The 27,630-nt window shown below is 48.3% G+C and overlaps 1 protein-coding gene across 1 annotated transcript; it reads left to right on the top strand.

Annotated features, from left to right (window-relative positions):
• Positions 1–27,630, top strand: LOC144145986 (sn-1-specific diacylglycerol lipase ABHD11-like). Its single transcript, XM_077677877.1, has 5 exons — positions 1–160; positions 2,184–2,357; positions 3,161–3,346; positions 6,585–6,769; positions 27,393–27,630. The coding sequence occupies exons 2-5, from the start codon at positions 2,250–2,252 to the stop codon at positions 27,535–27,537; spliced, it is 624 nt and encodes a 207-aa protein (XP_077534003.1). The 5' UTR covers positions 1–160; positions 2,184–2,249; the 3' UTR covers positions 27,538–27,630.

Raw genomic sequence — 27,630 nt, 5'->3', positions numbered from 1 at the left:
TAGATGCTCAACCGTACAACTATCCTGCACACTTTACGAGCCAACCGAAGCCACCGTGCCTCCCAAGGCGCCACCGATCATAATTCTGGATGGGCTCTTTGGCTGCAAGGAGAATTGGAAGGACCTTTCTGAAAGGATCGCCAATTCCACGGGTCGCAATGTATGCTTCTTTCTTCTATGCTTGCTTCGTGGTACCGCCGCCACTATGTACCTCTCGCATTGTTCAGGCCATTTATTGCGTTTATTGGGACTTAGCGTTATTGGCCTACTGACGCTTACTAGTATAAGTGTGGACAGTCCAGTTTATCTGCAAAAGATTGCCTGAATAACATGCGTAACTTCTGCGTATTGGTTTGTATTTTCTGTGATGCCGTTAAAAAATGCCTGATGATTACGATATTCCCTAATGCGAAGTTTGCGCGCAGCACGAGCTGCAGTCTTCTCTGTCAGGGCGCGTAGCTGCTGTGTTTCAGGAAGTGATCACGTTATCAGCGAACGCACGGCGGTGCCCGCTACTCTGCAGTTATATCAGAGCGCATCGCGGCGCAACCGAGCATGTTCTGTAAATCGAGTTAGAACCTCTCGCGCAAATGTCACGTGGCCCGGACGGCTACACAATGAGGACGACGACGAAATACCCGAAAAACCGATTAATGTGTATCACTCATAACTTGAAAAAACAAGACGCTTGCTTTCATGGATACCTGGTTTTGCGTTTCGTTTCTCGGGCGCCGCGTAGACACCGAGGGTGGTTTTCACACATTTCCGTCTCGGGATCGCCAACTGGCCTACCCCTCACACTTTCGGAGCAGCGTTTCGCGCCGCCTCGGCAAACGGCCGTCCCCCTCACAATTTCGCGACAGTCTCCTCCACCGGTTTATTTCGGTGTTCTTTCTTCCCATCGTTCGCTCGTTTATAACACCGCCGTGAAACCTCAGTTGTGGCCGCCAAAGTGGAGTTTGGGTTTGGGCTAGTTGGTAGCCATAATCCACGACTTCACTTAGCGCAAAAAAAAAAAAACGGATAAGGACGCAGGCAGCAGGCGGACACACTCGCTTTTTCCAACTGCGCTTCATTGAAAAAAAAAAGGCATGAATTTAAACACTGAGGCGGGATATTATCGTAAAGAAACAAAGATATAAAAGAACAGAAGAGAAGCAAGGCATGATAAAATTTGCACACAAAAGTATTCGCACAGCGATGTGACGTCGACAAAAGGTAGCACGAGGCATTGACTAAGGTGGCAACCACACCCCTCTTAGATAGCCAATCTCCTTATCGGACAAGGCCACGGACGGTGCGGACACGCAGCGATCCCCCATGCGTGCTATTTCGGCCGCCTCAGTTATTTTCCTTGTCTTCTGGTTGGCGTGACAAGCAATGACGGCTCAACTCTCGAACAGGGGCGTACAACCGCAGTTGCGGCAATGAATGCCCAAGTGGCCCTTGACAACTTTGTGAACATTGTAGTCATGCTCACGCAGCCGGTCGTCCAGGCAACGACCTGTTTGCCCGGCACATACTTTACGGCACTTCAAGGGAATGGCGTACACAACGTTTCCTACACATGGAACGAACGGCCTTTTGTGATTCTTGTCACACATTCGCTTCCGGGGAGCTTCGCGGTCATTTGTGAGGCATATAGGCTTAACAATTTCCTCGAGGCGGAAAACAAAACATTCGCCCCAAATTTATCACCAGTCTTCTTCAGCCTATGTGATAGGTCATAAAAGTACGAAATCACAGCGGATTTTGTACTTTTATGACCTATCACATAGGCTGAAGAAGATTGGTGATACATTTGGGGCGAATTTTGCGTTTTTACCCCGAGGAAAGTGTTAAGCCTATGGCGCACAAATGACTGCGAAGCGTGCGCCTGTTGTCTTTGAAATGGTTAAACGAGTTAAAGCACAGCTCTAGTTGTACACGGTCGCAACAACCTCGCAAGTGTGGTTTTAACTCCCCTTCAGAAGAATCACAAGGTTTCACGCGACCCCGTTCCTTTTTACCCTTTCTTTCCGCTTAACGTTTCCAAAAGCGTATAAGAAGCAGGACGTATACGCAGGCCGGTGCCCGCCCTGGGATAAGTAGCGTGCAAACTTCAGTTTCAATCAGAAAACAGTGCTTATGCGGTATCTGAGGTGCTGTAAGTACGTATACGTTCGTCTGATTCCCGCGCGCAGGTGTACGCAGTGGACGTGCGCAACCATGGTGACAGCCCGCACACGCGCGACTTGGACTACTCCCTCATGGTGGCCGACCTGGAGAGGTTCCTTCACGAGCGGGAACTGGACAGGGTGGCGCTCGTGGGCCACAGCATGGGAGGCAGGACGGCCATGCTGCTCGCTCTTAGCAGGGTGAGTACGTACACGTGCATGCTTACCAAAAAGCGCGACTAGCATGGCTTTACTACTCCACGAGGGCACCTTGTGGGTGGTCGAGCGACAAGACCGGCTTGGTCTGGCTCCAAGCCCTATATTATTGCTGTCTGGTAGAGTACACCGTGAGTGCTCAAGTATGAGGCGGGGATGGCAGAGTTACTCAACACACTACTACGGTCACCACGGTGGAAGAACTTCTAAGCCCTCCTGGAACAGCCCGCCCGCGGAACACCTGCACTTGTGCTGTCAATTAAGGTCCCCTGACCTTCTGAGTATCCTAGCCCTCCTTGAGGCAGCCCGACACCGAACTGATGTTTGTGTAGCGTAGCGTTCGGCATTCTCCCACGTATTAGTTAGCGCCTAACTTATTTTCTCATTACTCAATCTTCCTTAATTCTGTATCACTGTTTCGCCCTTTCATCTCGAGCTCCGTATTCCGTACCCCTATACTCTGCACATCAGCTCGGATGTCCCCCCGCAAGTGAGAGAGATGACTGGCTGCAGTGGTTTTTCGTTTTTTTTTTTCCCAGCATGCTCTTCATCCTCCTGCTTCCTTCTCTCCCTTTATTTCTCTTCCGCAAATTGAAACGCGAAGCGTTTCTGAGCACATTGTCAGGAGCACTGTGCGGCGGCTCAAGAAGCCGAAGATGGACATCTTGGGAAGCCCCCTCCACGCCCCCCACCCCCCCCCCCTTACAAAAAAGGACGCGTAACATTCCTTTTTCTTCTCGGTTTGCCCCTTCCTGCCCTTATTTTCCATTCCCCTCTTCCCTCCCCAGCCTTCTCTAGTCGAGCGGATCGCCGTGATCGACGTCGGCCCATCGACCATCCCGGCTGTGGTTGGCAACTACCTGGTGCCCCAGCAACTGGACGCCATGGACGCTGTGCTGCTGGAGCTGACTCCGAACCTGAGCTTTCAACAGGCTCTCCGACAAGCTGACCGCATCCTCGCATCTCGAGTGACCGTAAGAGACGCCTTGCTATTTAACGGTCACACACACTCGCGTTATCAGTATACAGGATGAAGCTTATGGAACGCGACGGCCATCCACGAACCGTATACGGCAATTTAAAATTTCTCATCATTATTTCTCAAGCTTTGATGCGAGCAGTGGTTCCCTGCGTCGAGTATAAGGACTTCCTCTGGCGTAGTTGCCTCTACAAGACCCAGACGCAGCGAAAAAGCGCACCGGCAAGTGTCTTAGTTCCTCCACTATCGGTGCCATAGGTTGCATAGGAGGGTATTGTCTCTGACCATTTAGCAAACCCTTATAGCAGTACATTTGCCTGACGTATTCTGGTACATTTGCCACAAGCCTCCCAAATGAATTTACGACCCCACTATTGACAAACTCTTTCAGGCGAAGCCAGTTTAACGGTTATTTTGCATGAGCTATGTGGTATTCGATGGAACATTGGAGGGTTAAGCCACTTAAATGGTCGGAGAGGGATTTCCAGTGCTCCCAGTTGGGGATATTTGCTGTTATTGCGGGCACTTTGAAACACATCAGTTTTGGGTAGAGTTCTTGGTTCAGAGGGCTATACGTCAGATTGGCAATAAATAAAGTAAAAACTCCGTACTCTATCAGCATTGGATAAGAGTACATCAGGTGGGGGAGCATGCGGTTGGGATATTTGGCCTAGACTCTAAAAACAGGGAAAACGCTGGTTGACTTAGCTGAAGGGAATAACCTCCAAATCCTGTAAATTCGAATAAATTCCTTATCGAAAGAAGTAACAAGAAGTTGACTTCGAAAGGCCCTGAAGGTGCAATAAAAATGAAATTTACTTCATTTGAACTTGAACTCCACGCATGGTACATTTAGGTACAAGCAATTGGCATGCGGTCAAAACAAGTTGTCACAGGGTGGTCACCAGCTGCATCCGCCTGAATTTAAGAAGGGAAAGAATAACGATGCTAAAGCGGAACTATGCTAAAGCGCCTATCCTGCCCTTCTTAGGAAGAAAAGGGGAGGAATTCAGGTGGAATTAAGAACAATGAGAACATGGTCTCCGTGCTGTAATCAAGACGAAGATGTCAACGTCAACAATCATTTCACGAATGGGGTCATTCAGTAAGCACTAGCCGTTGGAGAGACAGCCTCAATATGAATCGAAGTTATCACAGAAAACGAAGTAACTTATTGAAAAGCGCCGCAAAATCTAGTCTCCAGTGCGAGAGACCAAACAGAATGGGCCGAGTTGTCGAAATTGATCAACAAATGTAAGACTGCCGACATCCGTGCATTCACCATTGCAACAGTTGAAGCACCATTGAAACACGAAGGAAGTTTGAAAGCAACTAGGAGCGAACTCGCTATTGGCAAAAATATAATATATACACTCCTGGATTAGAATGGCAAAATAAGTAATGCAGAATAATAGCTGAGTAATTTTGTGCAAAACCCTCCGCTTTTTAACCTGACTCAAAGACATGTTCTGCGATTACTGATGTCGTGCAGGTGCCGACTGTTACGAGAGATGAGGTATCAATGGTTCTCAAGGCTATGAAGAAAGGGAAAGCTGCAGGAGATGATGGCATTACGGTCGATATTTTGTGCTTTGGTGGGGACGTTGTGCTGACAAAGCTTGCAGACCTATTCTCGCATTGTCTGAGGGCTTTAACAGTACCAAAGTCTTACAAAAGCGCGAATTTAGTTCTTATACTAAAGAAAGGTGATACCAAAGAGCTTGAAAATTACAGAACCATCAGCCTGATCTTAGTTACAATTGTTGTTTGCAATTCTCAACCACACAAGTGCGACTTTAGGCCTTCGACAGCCACTAGAATAGGCCGGTTTTAGGGAAGGTTTCTCAACTTTAGCCCATATTTATGCTTTCAACCAGGTAATCGGGGAATGTTAAAACCATAATACACCGTTGTGCATGAAATTTATAGAATATAAAAAAACACATTTGAATCAGTGCCCACGTCAGTAGGAACGGAGTCGACAAGGCATATATTTCACTCTTAAGATATATATACGACGGATGCACAGGAACTGTACGGCTCCACCAAAGAACTCGTCTGTTTCCTATACACAAGGCTGTCCGGCGAGGGGACACAATATAGGTTCAACCATTTACAGCCTGCCTCTGGGAGGGGGGAGGGGGGCAATATCTGAGCCACCTAAGCTTTGTGACGACATTGGCTTGTTCAGTGACTTCAGTCAAACCAGCCAGAAACTGCAGAGCATGTTTAGCCAATATTGCTCAGATATGTTGGATAAATAATTCATAATGAACACAAAAACGTATGTTTATGTTGAATAAGCATGCCAAGTAAGGGACAGTAAGCGATTTATGTTGAATAAGCATGCCAAGTAAGGGACAGTAAGCGATTACGTCTGGACAAGTCAAAAGGGCTGATCCCGATCATAAAAAGAAAATTACCCGCCGAAATAGCATGGGATGGGCTTTTTTGGGTAGAAATACTGATACCCTGAATAGTAAGCTCCCCCTGCCACTCAAAAAGCCGATATACAACCAGTACGTTCTTCCAGTAATGACGTATAGGGCAGAAACTTGAGGTCTCACTAAGTGACTTGAAAGGAAACTTGGATCGGCCCAACGGCCTATGGAAAGAAGAATGCCAGAGGTCACGATTAGGGATAAGAAATCACTTCGTGGATTAGCGAACAGACTCGTGTGGAAGACATTCAAGCTGAAATTAAGCGAAGAAAATGGGCATGGCCATAACCTCCCGTAATGTTCTGTATTCAGACAGCTTCACTTTAAAAGTGAATCAAGTCGTTATTTTTGATGAAGTTAGTGCCCTGTCCGTTCCCCAGCGAATCCGAAATGTAAAAAACGGGTGCTACCCCCCCTTCCCCCCCCCCCTTTGGTGCTTCACTGTGACATTGTCTCAGAAGAAAGCTCCAAATTATGTGAACTAATTTATTTATATTTGACGGTCGTCTGCACAGCTCAAACTCAGATACCCAACAACACCTACTAGACAAGGAGAGACAGGTCTTTCAGACCTAGTCCCTTTTGGACTATGGAAGCTCCCCCTCTGGTGGTCAAACAACTCTGACTCTAACAAACGTTTATTCATCATCATACGATAGAGACCAATTTTTTTTCCTGCTGCTTTGTGCCTTCATGTGCTGCTTCTTCTTTTGCTCCGTTTCACACCAGCATCAGGAAAGCCAGCCTGAATAACCCCCGCGTAAACACAGCTTCGCTGGCCTCTATTCGCAGACCCCTAGCATCCGGGCGCTCCTTCTGGCGAACCTGCAGGAGCGTGACGGGCTGTACGAGTGGCGAGTGAACGTCAAGACCGTCAGGGAAAACATCTCCAAGCTCGTGAACGCGGGGAGCCTCAAGGGACGCAGCTCGGACGTCGAAGCGCTGTTCATCTGCGGAGGACAGTCGCCATACGTCTCGTAAGGACTCCGACCATGGGAAAATCGAGGCGGCTCGCGCTCGCAATACTCGCACGCAGTACAATTACGCAGCGAAAGCTAGGTATGGGAGCCCAATATGGGAGGAACGGGTAGCAGCAACGGGCGGAAACCTGGCTCCTTAGTAAACACCTCTAAAGAAATTGTACGCTGGCCCAGATTGCCATGCAAGGAACACACTAAACATTTAGATGCGAAGCATCTCATGCTCGGGGCTGTGTCCCTCGCTCCCTCGTTGTCGTTGTTTTTTTTTTTTTTTGTAACAGTTGTGGTTGTCCGCCGGCCGCACACTACTGCGCATGCGCGTCTCTTCAGCCCCGTCAGCGTTTGGACTGACGTCAGCGCAGTCCACTATAAAAAGAAACAGTTAGGTGGCGCCCGGTTTCGATCCCACGACTCTCTGGCGGCAACGGGAGGTACGTGGCGCTCTTCCCACTGCGCTACAAACCGAGACGGGAGCATGTGCTACGAACGCGCCTTATGTCCTTCACTCATTCAAACTACGTCAAGAAGCTACTTATACAACGAAGGCACGCGAAGCTGAACGTCAAAGGAAACGACGAACTGAAAACTAATGGGAACTTCAGTTGACCCCATGGCTGCTTCGCATACTACTCAGAGTTCCCCTACGGGAAGATGGTGTAATTTTTCTTACACCCTTTTTGGCCGAAAAGGCTGCAAAAATATTCTCCCAGGCGCACACCTTTAAAAGGTATTTTGGCTAAAAAAAAGGATGGAAAGATGAAAGAAAAAGAGTGTTCGTGTGAACACCCTAAAAAGGGTGTGGGCAGCGCAGCTACGCGGGCCAATGGGGATCGGCGGAGCGCGCAGCATGACGTACAGGCACATTAGACACGCACAAGTCACACTTGGACTACTAAGGAATTGAGTAAGAAAACCAACGGGATGCATCGGTACAGCGAGTGCATACTTACTTAGAAACACATCGGCTCTTCTTGCTTTTATATCCAGCAGAGGAAATTTGCCCTCCGGTAGAGTCAGCGGGCTTGTCGCAACAACCAGATATTTAGCGTTAATTTTAGAATTATGCATTTTAATGTGAGCATATACAAATCAGCATGGGAATTTGCAAAAACGTTTCAATCGCGAGGTAGTTTATTATGTTCAACAGGTCATATAATTTTATGAAATGTCGAACAGATATTCCCCGCCATCTCAACACCATTCAAGAAAGGCGTTCATTATTTCAACACCCTTTTTTTCCGACAGGGGTGTAAAGCTATAAATTAGGGTGTTGGAAGTTTAAAAAAGAGGGTGTAAAAAAAGGGCGTAAGAAAAGACCGCCAACTGAGAAAGTGGGTGGAAGAGACCTCCAACTTTGGAGGTATTTTATACCTTTTTTACACGGGTGGACTGAACATTTTCTACACGCGGGGCGATGTTTTGTACCTCACGATGTTTAAAGCAATATTAATTGGCATTATTTATTTCCAGTCAAGTGGCGTTAGCAAAAAAATACAAAGAAAAATACGTGCACCGCCTGTAAAGGGCGCACCACCACAGATAGGGTATTACAGCAGTGAAGCCGGCTTTCGAGCCCGTTCGAGTGTTATCAAAAGGATCGCACGCGTATGTGCACCTGTTATACGATTTGATAGGTACTAGTATTTTTGGAATTCTAAAACTGAAACAAATGAGCGCAGCTTGCACTGGTGGTGCAAGGCTGGAGAAACAGCAGAGCTGGGTTCGATTTCGCTTGTTTCACCCTTGGATCCGCTCTCAGTGTGGGAGAGACACTGGAACAGCCTTGTAATATCCGTCTAACTTGGCCTCACCCCTCAGCACTTAGCCTGGCCTAGCAAGAACATTGCAAAACCTAACAAAGCTTATCAAAGCCTAGCCAACGCCGCCTGTATAATCCTTGCCTGACGCGTGAGCGAAAAATGGCCAAACAGCCACTCTCCTGTTGCTCTCTCCTACCCTTTCCCGCTACGTAGCCTTCCTGCGTGCTTTCATGTCCACCAGCCAGCGCCGCTTCTCGGAAACTATTCAAAATAGTTGACAGTTTTTCTAGTGTTCACTAGGCGGCGCTCCGACCCCTTCGAGGCAAGCTGACAGACACGCTGTAGAAGTGGGTGCAGTGTTCGCGACTCGCGAGCAGTGACGTAAGGCGAGACGTCCGCCGGCGCGCGCCACATAGCGGATGAGTGCCTGAACTAAGCGTCCCTACCGCTCCCATTGGAAAGCGGGCGACGCGTTAGGCAATGTTTATACAGGCGGCGTTGGCCTAGCATAGCGTAGCCAAACTTAGCAACACCGGAAGAAACTAGGTCAAAACGCCAGCTCCGCTGTTTTTTAAATGCAGAGCATTTCTTTAACTCACATGTAGCGTCCGCCGTCCGTCCGCAACAGCTCAGCGCGCAGGTGCACCCTCTCCCCCACTCCTCCTCTCCCGCATCACGCTACCCTCCTCGCTCTCAACAACAGGTCCGCACCCCTCCCCCTACGCTATATTAAAAAAAATAATACTTACCGGCGCCTGGTTTCGATCCCACGACCCTGCGGGCGGAACGCAAGGTACAGGGTGCTCTACCCACTGCGCCACAAAGCCGACACAGAATGGAAGGCTACGAACGCGCCTTATATCCTTGACTCATTCAAACTACGTCAAGAAGCTGCTGATACAACGCATTCACTACCTGTGGGCGGAACGCGAGGTACATGGTGCTCTTCCCACTGCGCCACAAAACCGACACAGAATCAAAGGCTACGAACGCGCCTTAAATCCTTGACTCATTCAAACTACGTCAAGAAGCTGCTGATACAACGCATTCACTACCACCAACTCCCTAAACACTAAACGTTAACGCAATACACCCACCCCCTATGCGACGCATTTACTCGAGTCCCCCTCGCGGGGAGATGGGCCCAATTTTTTTAACTGAAGACCTATTTCCCACCCTTTCAACACCCTACAGAAAGACAAGCGTGTTGCACTCGGCCAACACCATTTTCGTCACAGAAATATAGTCTTTTTAATCTTAAAAGTTCAAATCGATTTTTCACGTGCCAGAGGTAGACTTGGGCAACGAGAGGCACCGTATAGGGAAACGAGCGATCATTGCACGCGAACAATTTTGTTTTTATTTTGAACATTTCTTACGATGTGGAGATGACGGTATGAGGGAATCTCCTGTACTTAACAGTGAGTTATACATGCATGCATGGCGTTAATGAATCAAAAGATGAGCACCTTTTCCATACCCTTTCAACGCCCTACGAAAAACCAAGGTGTTGAAAGTTGGTCAACACCTTTTTTTCAACACAAATAGGGCGTACAGCTACGAAAAGGATGTTGAAATTCAAGAAAAAGGGTGTAATGGCCTTCCAACACGCTTTTTCTACCTTTCTGGCTAAAAAGGGTGCCAAAAGGTTCAGTGGGAATGATAATAGGAGTAACGCTTAGGGATAAGAGAGCACCACTTTGTACCGGGGTGTAAACGCGTGTGGGCGACGTCATAGCTCAGATTAAAAGGAAGGTGGGGACTTGGACTTGGTGTGTGGTAAGGAGGACTCATGACTGGTGGGTCATCAGAGTACCACAGTGGCCGCCAAGGGACAGGACTAGAAGAAGGGATAGATCATTGACTCGATATGGAGGGAAAAAATCGGAAAATTTCGAAAGCAACCGGAATATTTCATAAATGGCTGCATGATCATGGGAGTGGCCTTTGTCTGAAGTCATGATTATGATGACGACAGTGATGATGATGATGATGACGATAATGACACGGGAGCCGTACCAACATGGGTGCATGACAGATAGCGGGAGGTCGTATGCTCGCGACGGACGCGCTTATTCTGACTGAAATCGGGTCACTACCGCCAGTATACGTAATCTGGAAGCACTAAGAAATTATAAGCCTCGAGCGCTGCTTGTAGGGGCGCCACTGAAATCCCCCTAGCGGCCCATTTCGAAAGTAGCCGCGGGAGTCTCCGGCCCGCTACCCACTGTCGCCGCTGCTTTTGCTGCACGTTCCCGACTGAGATTTACTATTTTTATGCGTTGGAAATACACATTTATTTGGAGCAGTCCCCCTGTTCGCAAATGTGGTGTATTTACAAGTGCGTAAACGCTTTTTACGCGATCTTAGCGTGGTACATTTGGTCTGTATAACCGCCAGGTGTGTGTCACAGGCCGGCGTCGCGAAACCGGTTTATATACATGGAGCTGATTGTCATTCCACTCCTCTGAAATTTACTAACGGTGTCTCCGTAAACAGCGTTTCCTCAGATGGTCATGCTATGGCTATACACTACGGTATGAATTGGTTTTGTGTGCTTACATAATCTAGCTGAGCCCTCGTGCCTGACAGCACGCCATTTATGCTTGCCAATATCATACCTCAGATATTGGTCACTACCCTGGACAAGCCAAATTTGGCATACATGTCACGAACATTCTATGAAAGTAGTATGATTACTAATGCAAAGTTATGCTCTGGAATCACCACATGACAAAAAATTTAATGCGGGGGTCGTCGTGTCGCGAGGTGAGCGCTCGCAAACATTAATATATCCTCCGCGAGCAGCGTGGAGGCAGGCTTATAGAATAATCCGCGTCCGCGACTAAACGCTTCTTCGAAACGTCATCATATGACACAGGGAGCCTGCACAATCTAGAACAAACTGAAACCAGAGGGCTCAGACACCACACTTCTCCTACGACACCTTTTATCGCTTGTGAACGACGCCTGCCTTGTATATATATACACTTCAAAAAATGCGTCCGCCGAGCGATCAGCTGGTCGTCAAAGTCGAAAAACAAAAGGAAAGCTAACGCGCAGCTTGTGTGTGTGATTACTAAAACGTTCATTCCTTGAGTTCGCTCTGCATTTGAACACAATAATATAGTTAAGCCCCCCCCCCCCCCCCCCCCCCCCCTTGTCCTTCGAAATAGAAGTGCATTTCGAGTCTAGTTGGTCTGGTGAGCCCTTTAAAACGAATGCTTTAGCATTTCCGCAATGGTTTTTTTTTATTCCCCTGCGAGCTATTCTGCTTCTTCTGGACTTACAGAGAGAGAGAGAGAAAGAGAGAGAAAGATGACTTTATTTGATGCCCGAGATGGGTTCTAAAGGGTAGACGATTTGGACGGTCTCCCTCCCTCATCCGTCAGCCAGGACTCCTTGGATCCTCGCGGCGGCTTCGGCCATCCGGACTGCTGTCAGTTGTGCCTCCGGTGTGGAGCTGAGCAGAACAGTCTCCCATTGTTCTGCAGTCTTAATTTTGTAGCTTCTAAGTGTATCTACATCGGATTTACAGAGCATTTATTTTTCCGAGAAAAGCTAATGATATCACGGAAAAATAAATGCTCTGTAAGTCCAGCGGTTCTGTGGACTGGACTTACAGAGCATTTATTTTTTCGTGATATCATTAGCTCTTCTCGGTTCTTGCTATAAGGTGCGAGGGCGTACGTAATAATTTAATGACGCGCATCCTTGGAATAGACCTAACATTTTCATGTGGCTGATATATATATATATACCCATAAAATGCCAAGATATTGTCAGATGTTGGGTTATAACATCCCCGAATTATATTTTTCTATGACGTATATGTTTGACACAAAGCCGCATTCATTGCCCGTGCTGCAATACGAAACCAACCTTTCGCTGCCAGCATCAATCTAAACACAGCGACAACAGAACCGCTTGTGCTGGCGTATTCAGAGATGACAGTGGTGATATTGTAACGGCGTAATTTGGTCCAGCACCGCTACTGTTGAAGGATGAGTCCGGCAATGACGCACTCGAAGGTTTTAGAGGTTCAAAAGGTTAACTTGTTTAATTATTGACACTTCGATTTAAAACATAGAGTCAAAACGTTACAACTTTTACATAAAAATAGGAGAAAACAGGCAATCAAGAGTACTTAACGAAACATTGTTGGCGAGCGAAGGGCTCCCGGCGTTTGGCCCCGACGCTCGGCAGCAAGTGGCTCCCCTGGTACAGCTGCCGCCCGTCCGTCTGAATAGCCGGCGGAGCCAACGTTATATCCGCATCAAGCGGTCCGGTGGGGGACGTATTGGGGGAAAAAGTGCATCCTGGAGCGTGCGGACCGCGTGGAACAAGACACACCCGCAGCCAATCCGCGAGACGCTTCTTAGCTCCAATCAGAACACAGACACAAGGCCGAACCCGAAAACGCGTGCTTGGAGAACCATGGGTGTAAAGAAAGTAGTTTAGACAAAACGCACTAAAGTAAACCGGGGAAAAAACAGGAAGGTCGTCTGAAGAACACTGAGGACACGGAGCCCGAACGCGACCGACCAGCGCACACGCCACGGGGGGAATGGAACGCCACTGCCGTAACCTAAGCTGAGACGATGGCTCGCTCCCCCCCAACAGCCCCGTCTCCCGGTCAGCCTACGGGCAAACACACACGCCGGAGGAGTTTCTAAGAAAAAAGGGGGCCAGGGCATCGCCGCGTCCGAACCGTTTTCACACACAACACTTGGAAGCAAGAGCCTTGGCAGCGAGCACACAGCTCAAAACAAACAGACAACATCAACAGACCTCGGCTTCGCGACAATATGCTGCTGCCGTCGCCGACGACCATAAGAGCGGCCAAGAAGCGCACAGGACCACGTCCCCGGATAGCTCTTGTTGGCGTTCGAGCACTCTACCAAGACACAGCTGCTTTTTGAAGTGCCCCAAACGTACTATTTGCTTACAGATGTCCCCATAACAAGTTGCTTAGGGCGCTGAAAGGCAGAAAGAAGGGAAAGAGAATCAAAACACTGCATGAACCCCTATCAGCCAAGCGGCGCTCCTCCCGTAATCACCGCGGAGAAGCGGTGGCAGGCGGCGCAGCGATTGCGAAGCTCGAGGCGTATAATTATGCTCAGTGGCTTGGCGGTTGTGCTGCTGAGCACGAGGACGCTGGTTCGATTCCCGGCCGCGGCGGCCGCTTTTATGATGGAGGCGCAAAGTAAAAACACCCGTGTGTCCACGATTTCGGGGCACGTTAAAGATCCCCAGGGGGTCAGAATTAATTCGGAGCCCTCCACTATGGTGCTCCTCATCACCTGTGTTGTGTCGGCGCGTTAAACCCTACAATCAATCAATCAATCAACCAATCAATCAATCAATCAATCAATCAATCAATCAATCAATCAATCAATCAATCAATCAATCAATCAATCAATCATTCAATCAATCAATCAATCAATCAGAGACTTGGCGAGATTAGTGTAGTCCGGGGAGGACTACCCATCCCGAGAATTGCCTTAACACCTCGGACATGACGATAAATGAGTGCTCACACAGACGTCCAATTGTTTGACGAAGGACTTCGACTACTTCCCCTTCCCATTTCCCACGCACTACCTCCGGGCCTCCCCTTTCCTCAAACAAAGGCTCCAATCAATCAGAAAAATGAACAGTGATGAGAGCGGGCGGCTGGTTGCCAAACTTTCACTCCCCAGTGCCCCCTTCGTGAAATGCTGCTCTCATTTAGCGCGCTATTCCATTGAGAAACTGGTAAAAGGAGCCCGCCGTACTGGCTCTGTGGCCTCGAGGTACAGTTCTGGGTTCTGGCACTGACGGCTTAGGTTCGAGCCAAAGCGGGTCTAATGGTATAATGCGTAACATTCTCTTAAAAATAGGCACCGAAAAAAAAGTTGACAAAGAGGGAAATGCACAAAACGACGCGCTACTAGCAACTGGCACATTTATTATATGGTGCAACTGACCCAAATAACGCAACTAATTACCGCTTATACAGAGATTATCAATAAAAAAAAACTCTGCAGAAATTTAGAGATTTATCTATTAATGTGTATGCCCCTGTATTCAGTGTGAGTTTTCTCCATCCAATTTTCTTTTTTCTTTTTTTTTAATCCTGTCCGACCAATTATCTCCAATTATGCTATTATAACAATTGCAAGTGAAGCCTTTGCTAAATCTGCATTATTGTGGAAATGCAGGGCGTTACACGGTTCGCCATTTTCCCTAATTATTTTATATTCTTCTCATTTTTCTAGTCTTTCAAAATTTCGTTCGACCATGTCCATTTACGCTATTGTGATGATTACAGGTGGAACTTTCCCGAAATCTGCATTATTGTAGAAATAGCATGCCGTATACTTTTTGACATTATCTATATTTTTAAAATATTTTTCCTTATTTCTTATGTTTTCCAAAATTTCGTGCGACCAGTTACTCTATTTGTGCCATTATACCGATTACATCTGGAACTTCCGCGAAATATTTTTTCTTATTTCTTATGTTTTCCAAAATTTCGTGCGACCAGTTACTCTATTTGTGCCACTATACCGATTACATCTGGAACTTCCGCGATATCTGCATTTTCGTGGAAAGGCAGGGCGTTACACAGTCCTGGCTGGGGGGGACTCGGCAAAGAATGCTAGCTACGCATTAAAATAACGCTAGACATAAAAATATACAACCTATCAGGTATAGTGTGCTATCACCACACGTGGCGACCCATAAACACCAACCCTGCGTCTTGTAGACTGACCGAAGGATGACTCACGCATATTCTCTGCTGCGTCACCGTTAGTGGTGCGACGAAAAAAGTGACGTCACGAGCGTCCTCCTGTCATGGCGGCCGCCTCGGTGTTCGTTTAGTCGAAACCAAAACTGACACGAATAATCGAGGCTGTAAATAATTTCTTACGATGCTATCGACGGTATAATGTTCCATTCAATGATTACTAAGCTCGTAGGCGCCCATATATTGGTGCCTACGACCCCGCAGCTAAGAAACTCCCACCTCCCCTCGCGGGAACACCTGTGTAGATGCGACGCATAGGCGGAGCGGCGAAGGGACCGCGTTTTATAGCGCGCATAACGTTGAGGGGACTGCGTAAGCCGGTCCCAGTCGATGACGACGTTGGCGTACTTGTAAAGCGGCGTGGACTCTAGGTGTTTGAGCCAAGCGTGGATGTTGCTTCGCCGGAGAACGGCACACCGGTTATATGCGCAGCGCGCCCGAAGGAGCGGAAACCGCGGAAGAGAGAGTACTGCACATGCGCCGGCCCCAGCGCGTCTGCCGCGGCTATGACGCTACACAATCCAACACAATCCACTTTAATCCAATCCAAGCCAATCCAATCGAATCCAATCCAATTCCCCTCGCGAGAGGGTGTTCGCTATCGGAGAGGAGAGGGGGTGAGCGGCAGAGAGCGCAGCTGGCGCGGCGAGGAGAATGGGGGAGGGGTGGACAACGCCGACGACGACAACGACGACGACGCCGGAGGGACAAGGCGAGTGAATCAGATGCTCTGCATCTAAAAAACTTAACACGAACATTTCGTGTCAGTACTCTTTTAACGTTCTCGCGCGAAAAAACTTCACTCATGCCACCTGGGCAGCGCTGTACAGCGAAGCGAAGCGTTTGGAAATACACGAACAAGAAAGCTGTTCTCGCATTGAATAGAATGCCGCCATCTGTGGGCTATTCGCGGACTCTACAGTGAAATTAGGAAGTTTTTGCTATTTCATAATATCATGTGTTTTAGTTGTAGAAAACTTTGGGCGCCTGCTGAAATTTCTCAAATGGCGGAGATGGGATAGCGGGTATCAAGAAAGGGGCAGAAAGGGGGGGGGGGGGGTAGACAAAACTATTGCCTTTAAAATGAAACCAAAAACAGACGAGAAGAAAACATGTTTAACTTTAAGAATTGCTGAACAATAAAAACAAACGTTTACTCATTTTCCTAATCTTAGCGCTTCTTTGCAGCATAAAACTGAAGTCCAGGGTAGGGGCCACTTACTCTCCCCTCATTCACTTCGCCCCTCATCTGTACGCCCATTCTAAGCATACAACCTGAACCTTCGCTGAGTCATTAACTTCGAAGCATCAACTTGTACTGGCATTGTTACCACGAACTACACTTACCTGCCACGGTGGCTCAGTGGCTAAGCCGTTGTGCTGCTAAGCCCAAGAACGCGGGTTCGATTCCCGGCCGCGGAGGCCGCCTTTCTGAGGAGGCGAAAGGCGAAAACGCCCGGTGTGTCTAGATTTAGGAGCGCGTTAAAGATATCCTCAGCTGGTCTAAATTAATCCGGAGCCGTCCACTACGACGCGCCTCCATTGCCTGTGTAGCGTCAGAGCGTTTAACCCGATAATCAATAAGTCAAAGGAAGCACAATTTCTTTACGCTGCTGTGCATTTTCTATGGCAAAAGTCTCTATCCAGAGCTTTCCTATACGCAGAGTAGTTGATAAGCCTCGCCTTAAGTACCGCGCTGATAGTCTCTGTATTACCGGGCACACGATGTTTATCGCCGCCTTATCCTACACGGCTCAGGCGCACGACAGTGTCGCCTTAGTCCTTCAATGAAGGACGCGTGCTAGTGATAAGAGCCAATGCACTCCAGGGAATTCAATGTCGGGCACGAAATCCGTCGAAATTCGGGCTTCCCGGCGAGTGTCGGTGGGAAGAATGCTTGAAAGATCAGTCACGTTTGCTGTTTGACAGCGGCACGTATATACATAGCACGAACAATCGAGCAATTTAGGGGTCATGTCTATTTTCCTTGGCCATGTTCCGTGCTTCGCTCGCGCTCCAGCGTCCTGAGGGCGGCCTACACAATGGAGATGTAACGAGGGAGAAATGCCGGGTGCCATTTTTGAACGAGAGAGAAGTTCCAGCGTAACCAAAATTGAGACCAGCGAGGTTAGCCGAGCCGTCGCGCTGGCTTGCTGCTCTAGTAGATAGAAGAAAAACAAAAAGAAAACAAAAAACTATAAAAATGGAAAGATGTCATTTGGCGCGCCCAAGATTTTCAATCACAAAACCCTGTCCAGTTCTGTGCTCCGAAGGAACTCTAAGAGAGCTTTGGTAGCTCGTGTAGCCTGACTGGGACCCGACCAAGGACCCAAAACAGCCCTCAGCTCGAGTCCCGCACCAATCTGCCTGCACAAAGATAATATGAGTTTCCGTCTGTGCCCGATGTACTTTGGACACACGCATATGTCATGATGAATGTCTTCTCGTGAGTAATACTTGGATCAAAAAGGTGAAGATGCCTGCTGGATTTCGTACAGGTAATGTCCTGTGCAGGCCACGTTCAAGCGCAGCCTATGCAGAATAATCAGGCAACCCAAAGTGGCGATCCTTTTCCATCGCTAACGTTTCTGACCCGGTTGCGAGGGGACACTGAATTGATGATGACAACGGCGATGGTGATGACGACGATGATGACGATGATGAAAAGTCAAATTGCTTACCTTGGTAATTATTGTTTGTTTTGTGCCTCCCAGCCTTCTGTGATACAACACAGCTGCGCCGAAAAAGCATTCGCCCCCCTCCCTCCTCCTCCCCCTCGTCTACCCTGTTCACCTCTTCGCCGCCTTCAGTGCTTCTTGGCTCGCTCTGAAGTTCCGGCGTTACGCCTACACAATCAGCAAAATTGAGAAATGAACTGCACATATTCCTTCCCCCATTGTCTTTTTTTTTCTTAGCGTGAGCTACACTGGCCGAGGTTTAGCAGTTTCGCGTGGCTCCAGGAAAGCTGTGGTGCGCATGCGCGAGAAGCAGTGACGTCACACGGCGCACAGAACGTTGCTCGCTTCCCGGCGTCTCTCACATACCCCACACGCCCAGCGTCTTCGCCGACCTCTGTTCCGCACGTGGCGGCCCGGTCCACTTGATCATGCGAGAGGTGGCCGGGGGTGGAACCGATGGCTCGTGCGCCGCAGCAACACCGGCGTGCACCTGTGGAATCAGCTTAGCTCTGGGGTGAGAGAGAGAGAGAGAAATAATAATTAGAAATAAGAGTTTAGCTCCAACCCAACCAGGAGTTGGCTACTCCAGGCATTGCAGTATACAAAAGGTACAATACTTGCCCTAAGGAACCACAAGGCGATTGGTGACGCTGCGCCGGAGCCGCTTGATAAATATACGTGTGTCACATAATGCGTATACCGTGTGTGTGTCATTGAAGCAGCAGTAAGCATGATAATCAAGCTAATCCTGGACAACCAGGAAAGCTAAGAATAACCAGATGAACCTTAGCCCATGCTGTGTATATCCTGACATAGCCGAGCTAAGCCACTGCTAATTTTTTCCCCTCTCTTTCCGGTTACGTCGAGGCTTCGAACACCCGTCTATTGCTCCGCTGTCCTAAATCTTTCTCGTGAGAGCAGCAGAGTTATTTACCCGACAGCTGACAGCCCTTCGCCGACCAACATGTCACGAACTTGCAATTGTGTTGCACTCCAAGGGTCTCCCAACAGCGGCGGCCGTTCTGTGTCTCTGTCCGCCACTTGACAGCTGCGTACTTCAATAGACACGCGTAGTGGGCCCTATACTTTCCGCAGCGATGCCGCCACAGTAGAGTGGCTAATTAATGCTGCATCTTCGTGTACGTCAAAGCGCGAGGTTTGAACTCGACGAAGGATTAATGGAGCTAGACGACTACGTGCACTGCTGTCAGAAGTCAAAACAAAAACTTTCTCAGTGGGGCCGATGATGTTCTGCCAATAAACTAATGCATTTCCCCGTAGACCGGTTGGTCGACTTAAAAGCTCTGATAAGATCTCTCCACACTCGGCGCGTGCGTGAAACCGGCTTCAATTGTGATTGCTTGATTGATTGATTGCTTGATTGATTGATTGATTGATTGATTGATTGATTGATTGATTGATTGATTGATTGATTGATTGATTGATTGATTGATTGATTGATTGATTGATTGATTGATTGATTGATTGATTGATTGATTGATTGATTGATTGTAGGTTTAATGCACCGACGCTACACAAACGATGAGGCGCGCCGTAGTGGAGGGCTCCGGGTTAATTTTGACCACCTGGGGATCTTTAACGTGCACCGAAATCTCGAACACACGGGCGTTTTTAGATGCAGAGCATCTGATTCACTCGCCTTGTCCCTCCGGCGTCGTCGTCGTTGTCGTCGTCGTCGTCGGCGGCGTTGTCCACCCCTCCCCAATTCTCCTTGCCGCGAGCTCACACTGCGGCCAATACCCCAACAATGAACACACCCTCTGGACATGCCCAAACATACAAAGCACCCTGAGATCTTCCCTGCAACCAATTCCTGCCACAAAGCGCCCTACTTGCTGGGAGGCATGCATGGGTCACCCCCCCTAAAGGAGCTTGAAGAGCTCTATTGGACCACGCTGGTGCACCACGTTAGAAACACGCCAGGACTATAGATAGCCAGGACTACAGTCCCTGCAACCTAACTAAGAAGCCGAGCAGTCCTTTGGACACAGGCTTCAAAATAAAGTTTATATATATCTCTCTCCTTGCCGCGCCAGCTGCGCTCTCCGGCGCTCACCCCCTCTCCTCTCCGATAGCGAACACTCTCTCGCGGTCCCTTCGCCGCTCGCGGTCCGCGGAAAACTCGCGAAAACGCGGTCCCTTCGCCGCTCCGCCTATGCGTCGCATCTACACAGGGGTTCCCGCGAGGGGAGGTGGGAGTTTTTGCTTGTTGCCTCCATCAGAAATGCGGCCGCTGCGTCCGGGAATCGAACCCGCGACCTTGTGCTCAGCAGCACAACGCTATAGCCACTGAGCCACCGCGGCGGGTACCGGCTTCAATTGTGTCAAAATGTTTGCTTGAAAATCGCGAAAAAGGAATGGTTCTAGATAAGACAACGCACGCATCGATGATGTGGAATGAGTACAATAGCATACCTTTTTTTCTCATAAACCACGTACACATTTAGTTCATTCGTATAGATTCGTTGACTTAGTGCGCGAAAAATCGTCCCGCGGTTTCGCCCTTCGTTTTACGATTTGGGTGCTTGAGGGTGTGACGATCGATTGGACGCGTTTCAGCGAAGGTTGGACCCACTGTTAGCTTTCGCGCTCCTCTCACCCTTCTTTATTAAGAAGGGGTGGTTAGGGTTAACAGCCCAGCTGTTTAGGCCGGCACAAATCCGGCAGTCGTACCCAAAAGCCCCGAAGCCTCAAGAAAATAAAATCGACTTAGAGAGGTCTCGGGAATCAAACCCGGGATCTTTACGCCGTTAAACCGGCAACCTAACCATGGGCCACTCCAAAGGCCACAGGAAAGGGTAGAAATAACATGTTCAGGCAAGTGGGAAAAAAAAAAACGCTTCCCGTGGTCGCAATCGATTCTGCGTCCCTCGCGTTAAGAAACCGGCGTCTATCCGATTGAGCTACCACCTTTTTGTTTTAAGTGCGAATGCACTTTATAAGCGACCCCAAACCATCCACCGCCGGCGGCGGCGTCGGCGTCCGCAGTGCTCTTTAAAGAAGAAACAGCATCCGGCGCCAGGTTTCGATCCGAGGACTTTGCGGGCCGCAGCCCGACGCTCCACCGAATAAGCCACGGACGCGACGCTGATATTGTCAGTAACGCGCCTTATATCTTTAACGCATTCAAACTACGTCGTCAGCGGCGTGCGTTGGCGACTCAGCGGCGTTATAGCGGCTTGATAACTGCGTGGTGTACACGTGATACTACAAACCCGATGGAAGAGATGGAAGAGAAGGCGGCGAGGCGGTGGGCTGCGGGGGCCGAGCGCAAGCGCCGCAAGCGGGCCGACAACCGTGCATTCGCACTTTCACATTCTCCCCCTCGGGGAAATGCGGGGGAATTTTTTTCTTCTATAGCTTTTCATTCAAATATTATATACAGTCACAGAAACATATATACAAAAACTATTTACAAATCTTGGCGGTTAATATATACAGGGTAAAGCAGGTAATCCGGAATTCAGCGAACAAAGTATTGACGATTCCCGCAGGTAATGAGGGGCAGGGATACAGAGCGGTGCAAAACATCGTACCAGCCAGGCCCCGAATCATCTCGGCCGTAGTAGCCTTTCAGCTTAAATATTATTTGACTAAAGTGCAACTTGGACGATACCATTGGCTCAGTGTTTCTGCCTAACGTGTGAGTTTTCCATAAACTGTGTAGGGCCAATTGAAAAAGAACGTCATAAGGCACATTATCGCAGGGAGCTACAAGGTACCGCACACTGTGGGGTGTTAATTCAAAGTATGATGGAGCGGTCGTTGAAGCGCATCCCAGAACAATATAGCGTCTCTGCAGTCAGTGCAACAATTCTCAATTGTTTCTCGAGCATCACAAAGTCTGCAGTTAACAGAAGACACACAAATGTTCCTACTGTGCAGCCTTGTTTTAACGGGCAAGGTTTCCGTCGTATGTAGCTTGAAAAATAGAGATTTTATACATGGTGAAAGAGGCACTTTACAAATTTTTTTAAGGACATCATGACCGGATAAACCATCATAAAGACATCTGTAGACTGGTGCAGGAAATAGCATTTATAATGAACCTCTGTAGACTGTTTTGCGCGACACCGTAAATTAATAGTCAGTGAAAAACGAGCCAATAAATATCTGACAGAAGAACACACCTCATGCATTAATCCCCACAGACACGACTGTGAGAAAAATTCAGAAGAAACCATAATATCAGGAAGAACATACACAGAACCCACTGGACAAAAGGCTCTAATAATGGGATGGGATGAGTCGCGGAGAAACCAAAAACGCGCGAGTAGTTGCCTCAAATAGAGATGCATCAGCCCGAGCCCTCCCGCACAGATGGGCCTAAACAAAGTGCTCCAAAGAAGACGACCGTGGAGCCGCGCACAGTGCAAAATTTGTGAAACACAGCAAATATTGTAGCGGGAAACATGTTACACGCCTTAGCTTTTCCGGAAATTGAAAGATTATACGGCACAGAACTCTGAGCATACTTCGACGGAGTGTTTTCCCCTGTTACCGCCAGTATATTGTGCTATTCTTATAGCAGTCCATTGGTAGGCCAAGGTATTTTGGTGGCTGACATGACCATTCAATGCCGGCAAATGGGGTGAGCGCCCATGAGCAAAACCCATGGCCAGAACTCTTACTAAAGTTAATTTTAGCGCCTGAAACAACCCCGAATTCTTCGGTCAGTGAGAGCTCCTTGCCAATACTTGGCGTCTCGTCACAGCTGTCGTCACGTTCCGCGCGCACAGCATTTCCTTTGGGTTCGTAGCGCGGGAGTTGGCTCCGTACTTGGCCGCGGGTTTTGGCGCGTACTAACGCGGTCCACTTTGGGAGAGATGTGAAAGCCCACGAGCCAAAAGGCCCGAGGCCCAAAAGGCCCGAGAGCCAAAAAGACAGGAAACCGTATATGCGGTGGCCATATTACTTTCTTCAAAACAAACAGTTATAGCCTTCTCGCCTCTCATAAGACACGGATGCTCACCAATTGATTTCAAAGAATATTATACATACACGTTTATATACGCGCAGGGGGGTCCCGAAGCCAAAAGGCTGAAACCGGACCCTCGGCTTATCTCAATGGCATCGACAGCCTCACGTACGTAAGGCGGTGTACAGCGTGAGAGGGGAAGGCGCTATCTGCAAATACTTCCTGGTATTACGACAGCATACAAACACTTCTCCTTCACTTCGCGGTAGACGCAGTAAAAGTGAAGGAAAACAAAACGCTTCTATTTCAACGTCTTCAGAGCGATAACCCACACGGCAGGGAACCCTATCACGAGGATCGTCCAAGATAATGAGCCGTGACAGCGATATCATCGCGAGGTCTCTTCAAATACTTTGTCCAACCTGCGGACGATCTCGAAGTGGAAAGACGCCATTTGTTTGCTAAACAGAAGGCACCCCGATACTCTTATACTCACAAAGAGTAGAATGACAGCGTACCAGGAAACACTTCAGTATCTGTAGGTTGGGAGTATTTTTAGAATGGCTCAGCGATCACTGTTCGCTTTCCTGTTTGCTCGCGCGTTCACATTCATTCTGATTTCCTTATTGTCGACTGGTTTTTCAAAGCAATTGCCATAAACCTTTTATTTTTTCCCAATTGTATTACATTTGCAGGGGAAAAAATCTTCGATGATTTTTCATCATTTTTGGTTGTTTACACATTCCACAACTTTATAATTGCTAACTATTTTAATTATTTTATCTCAGCTAATTACGTAAGTGTATACAGAGCATAAAAAACACTACAAGCTGCAAAATGCCCCGAACGATTATTGCGCTGCTGCAAAATTGGAATTTCCAAGTACTGAGTGTTGTTCGTATAATTAAGTCCAATACGCCTGCTTTATACACATATTCTATACGAAGAAAATATCACGTCAAATGCAGACGGCGCGGATAAAGCTTTTTCAGAAACCTCGCAGTTTAAGAAAAATCCGTCCTGGTATGAGATACGAGCCCGATTGTAGGATGCCAACTAAACTAAGCAGAAGGCCAGCCGTTTTTAGCGCGAGAGCGTATTCATCGACAACTCGATGCGGGGTACAAGTAACAGACGGCCAGTTTAGTGGAAACCCGGCGGTGAAGTAATGTTCGGTAAAGTTTCCCTTCTCAGTAACTTCCTTTACGTTCGAGGTTTCCCCTAAATTAGTCGCCCGGTACATTCCAGACGTAAAGGTCGATATAAAAGTGAAAAAACATTCGTTCGAAAGCTTCTCAGGAGATGCCAGGCACGTATTTGCTCGGTCCCTTAAAGAAACTCGTCGTAGGTGGGATATTTTGTCTTGTTTGACTAATGGGGCATGTATAATATCACCAGTACAAGTTCACTTTCATGAACGTCTACTTACGTCACGGCACCATGCGACCAAGCGAGTGAGGACGCACGGGAAAATACTAGGAAACAGAAGTGAAGACCGAAGAGTTACTCTTCAACCTTCACTCTTCAGCCTTCACTTCTAATAACTGTCATCGCCATCACAGTGTGGATGGCGCGCACGTTTTCGTATACGTTTGTACTCTTTTCGGCGGCTTCCGACCCATCGTCAGCCACGGTAGCCCGTGTCCCTATCCTTCACGTCTTTCGTCTAAATATTTTCGCGCTGAAAGTCTTGACCATGGAATGCCAACTAGCTAGTACCCACACATTGTCAAGTTTCTTTGCCGGAATGTGAGTGTATATATATTGCCACGGGACGTGGTGGACACTCCCCGTGGCGCCATGGCCCACCCTCAATGATGATGACAAGGAAGAAGCAGTGTGCGGGGCGCTGCCAACCCGGGCTCAGTTATGGCCGCATGTAAATAGTTCATCGCATTATCTAAATACATCGCTTCATCGCTACTTAATTCGTGTCATTATATCGCGCCAAGAAACACCAGAGGGCGACTGTAGTGGGGTCTCTAGTTCCGTTTGATCGCATCACATGAATGCTAGCTTGGAGTCAACAAAGGGATAACTATGTTTCTATAGTACTGGCCCATACTACGTCACCCCTGCCCATGCATATCACGTCATTGCAGGGCAAGGTTAGCAAGCTTTCAGTATTTCTTGTGTTCTCTCGGTTAAAAGAAACGTCTTTCGTGGTGAATCGAGCTGAGTGAGTTACCAATTCAGTGGGCTAGTTTTTTTTTTTTTTTCACGCATAAACAAAGTTGTATTTTCTGTTAATGGTTCCTTTAAAGGGGCGCTGACGCAAACATAATTGTACTTTGTTTTTTTACGTTGTGATAAGTAGTTAGTGACCTATTTATCACGTGCAGAAACTTCATTGTTTCAGCGCGCGAGGGTTGTTTAGTTAAAGACGTTTTTAATGCGGCCAGTCGCAGTTTCGGTTACGGCGGGTGCCCCGAAAGGCTGGATTTGGTATAAACAAAGCTGCCCACGTGACTGTCAAATGGATATCGCAGAGCGGAGCTGTCGGAACACTCGATTCCGTGTCGGCGGCAGTTTCTGCTAATGCCCCTACGTACTGATCTCGTAAGCCGCTTAATTAAATAAACGACTGTGGACGTGATGCAGGCGCCGCGAGCGCAAATTGCTGCCGCGGCTAGAGGACGACGCTCGACGCTCGAGACAGTGGATGGGGAGACGCGGTCTGCCTACAGATGTATTACGCTTAACACTGCGGCGTATATTCGATTGCCGCTATCGTAAGCGGTGCAGACGACAATTTTTAATGCAATTCACTAGAGAATCATCAACTGATTTCTCGTATGTGCTGCCTTGTTTGGTACTTGAGCCCAATTTCGTGCAGCGGTAACAAGCTATCGCTCGAGCTACCTGCGCCGGCCCGAGCCACTACGCGGCCGTGGCGGCCGCCATGCGCAGCGATCGTGCGGCTCCCTCAGAGTGCTTTTCGTGTCCCCGGCGCGTTTTCGCGTCCAGTGTAATAAAAAAGCAATAAAAATAGAGGACCTGGAATCACAGTAGATCTTAGGTCGCGGCCAGCTGCCCGATGACCCAATGAAACCCCGGCGTCTCCGCCGCCAACGATCGGATCGTTCGTTGCTCGAGAGCAAAAACACCGACATCCGATTGGAGCGGCGAGCCGGCGAGAAACGCCGGCAGTGTGGCAGCGGCCAACACAAACGCATGACGTGTTTGTATGTTTTTATTTATTCCACATCCAGGGAATGTCGGCAAGGTTGCGTTTCGCACACTTTAAAACTGATTTTAAATATGTTCTAGGCTGTATTTCCCGCTGATATTTTGCAGATGATGCATGTGTGTACACACGAATCTATCTCCGAAATTACCTCGCCTTTAAAATTTCGTGTCAGTACTCCCTTAAAGGAAGCGCCTGATATGTGCCGTTGCTTCCCCTCTCCACCCCCCCTCCCACCGCAACTAAGTACGTGTGCACAAGTAACTCAAAAAGCACATGAAACGTTTATCCGTAAAAGCAGTTAAGTGACTACGTGTAGCCTGCCTTAGCAACTTAAGTTACGGCTTTGTCTGCGATCTTGCATTCAAACAAATGAAATCTAAATTGTGCTTGATCGTTATCACTTTCACTACTTCATATGTTCATAATTAGGCAATGTTCTCCAAATTGCGTAAACAGATATTGAAGTCAGTTCAAAAACATTTCTTAACTACCTTACGTATTTAAAGTCTAGAACGCAGTCACCATGTTCTCAGCCTTTTCAACCGAGTTACGCGCATTTTTAACGGGAAATTAGAGTTGGAAAGTGCTGCTTCCCTCGCACCATCCTTCCCGACGGTTTGCTGACGTCACCGTTGACGACACACTGTCAAGTCAAGTCCACATTGCTAAATTTAGCGGATTGCTAGCGTGCTTACCTGACCGACCTGTGCGGACGAGGGGGGGGAGGGGGGGGAGGGGAGAGCATAAATTTAATGGAAAACGGCGATGTCAGCCGAGCCGATCGACCTCTGCAGGAATGAAATCAACGTTCCCAAACATACCAGGTCCGCCACCACGGGGCCGTGGTGCAAAATGTAAGATGTGCTGCCGAAAGGACCTCGCAGAAGAGCCATTGTGAGATTTACAATTCCGAGTGGGAAATGAATCTACATCAACCACGAAACGTGTGGAAAACAAAATTGTAATCTCACATGGCGCGAAAACACTCAGCAAGCAAATGTGATGTCATCGTATCTAGTTGGTTACGTCCCTGGGGTAGTTAGTGATGTCCATGTGGTAGTTGGTGCAGCGGCCGCGGACGTCGCATGGTGTTCACTACTCTACCGCCAATCACAGGTGAACCAAACCGTTCAGTAGTCAAATATTTACTTGGACTGAACTGCACGGTGCTGTAGCCAATAGCAGATTTAAAAATAACTCCAATTGCTAGTCGCACTCTTCATGAAAAGCGAACTGCGATAATTTCTCTTTCTACTTCAGGGTTGAGGAGCGTGGAGCCATCCGTCGAACGTTCCCGAAGGCACGCATCGTCACCGCAGAAGGGGCCGGACACTGGGTCCACAACGACAAGCCCGACGTTTTCGTGGAAATGGTCACAGCATTCATGGTCAAGCCTACTCAATAGCAGCATGCGTGTACCAGACCGCTTCATCCGCAACGCCGAAATGACTTCTGGCATTGGCAGCTACCCAGCATAGAAATAAACAGAGATACCAGA

This window comes from Haemaphysalis longicornis, unplaced genomic scaffold, assembly GCF_048455015.1.
Source record: "Haemaphysalis longicornis isolate Haplotype H1 unplaced genomic scaffold, Haemaphysalis longicornis Haplotype H1 scaffold_7, whole genome shotgun sequence".
NCBI lineage: Eukaryota > Metazoa > Arthropoda > Arachnida > Ixodida > Ixodidae > Haemaphysalis > Haemaphysalis longicornis.
The sequence above is the reverse complement of the archived record's forward strand: the minus strand, read 5'-3'. Positions and strand labels throughout refer to the sequence as shown.

Bases quoted from the DNA above. Each gene is read 5' to 3' on its own strand.
- LOC144145986 (XM_077677877.1), top strand. From the start codon at position 2,250: ATGGTGGCCGACCTGGAGAGGTTCCTTCACGAGCGGGAACTGGACAGG. The intron at 2,358-3,160 runs GTGAGTACGTAC...TTCCCTCCCCAG, and splicing joins TGCTGCTCGCTCTTAGCAGG to CCTTCTCTAGTCGAGCGGAT. The intron at 6,770-27,392 runs GTAAGGACTCCG...TTTCTACTTCAG, and splicing joins GGACAGTCGCCATACGTCTC to GGTTGAGGAGCGTGGAGCCA.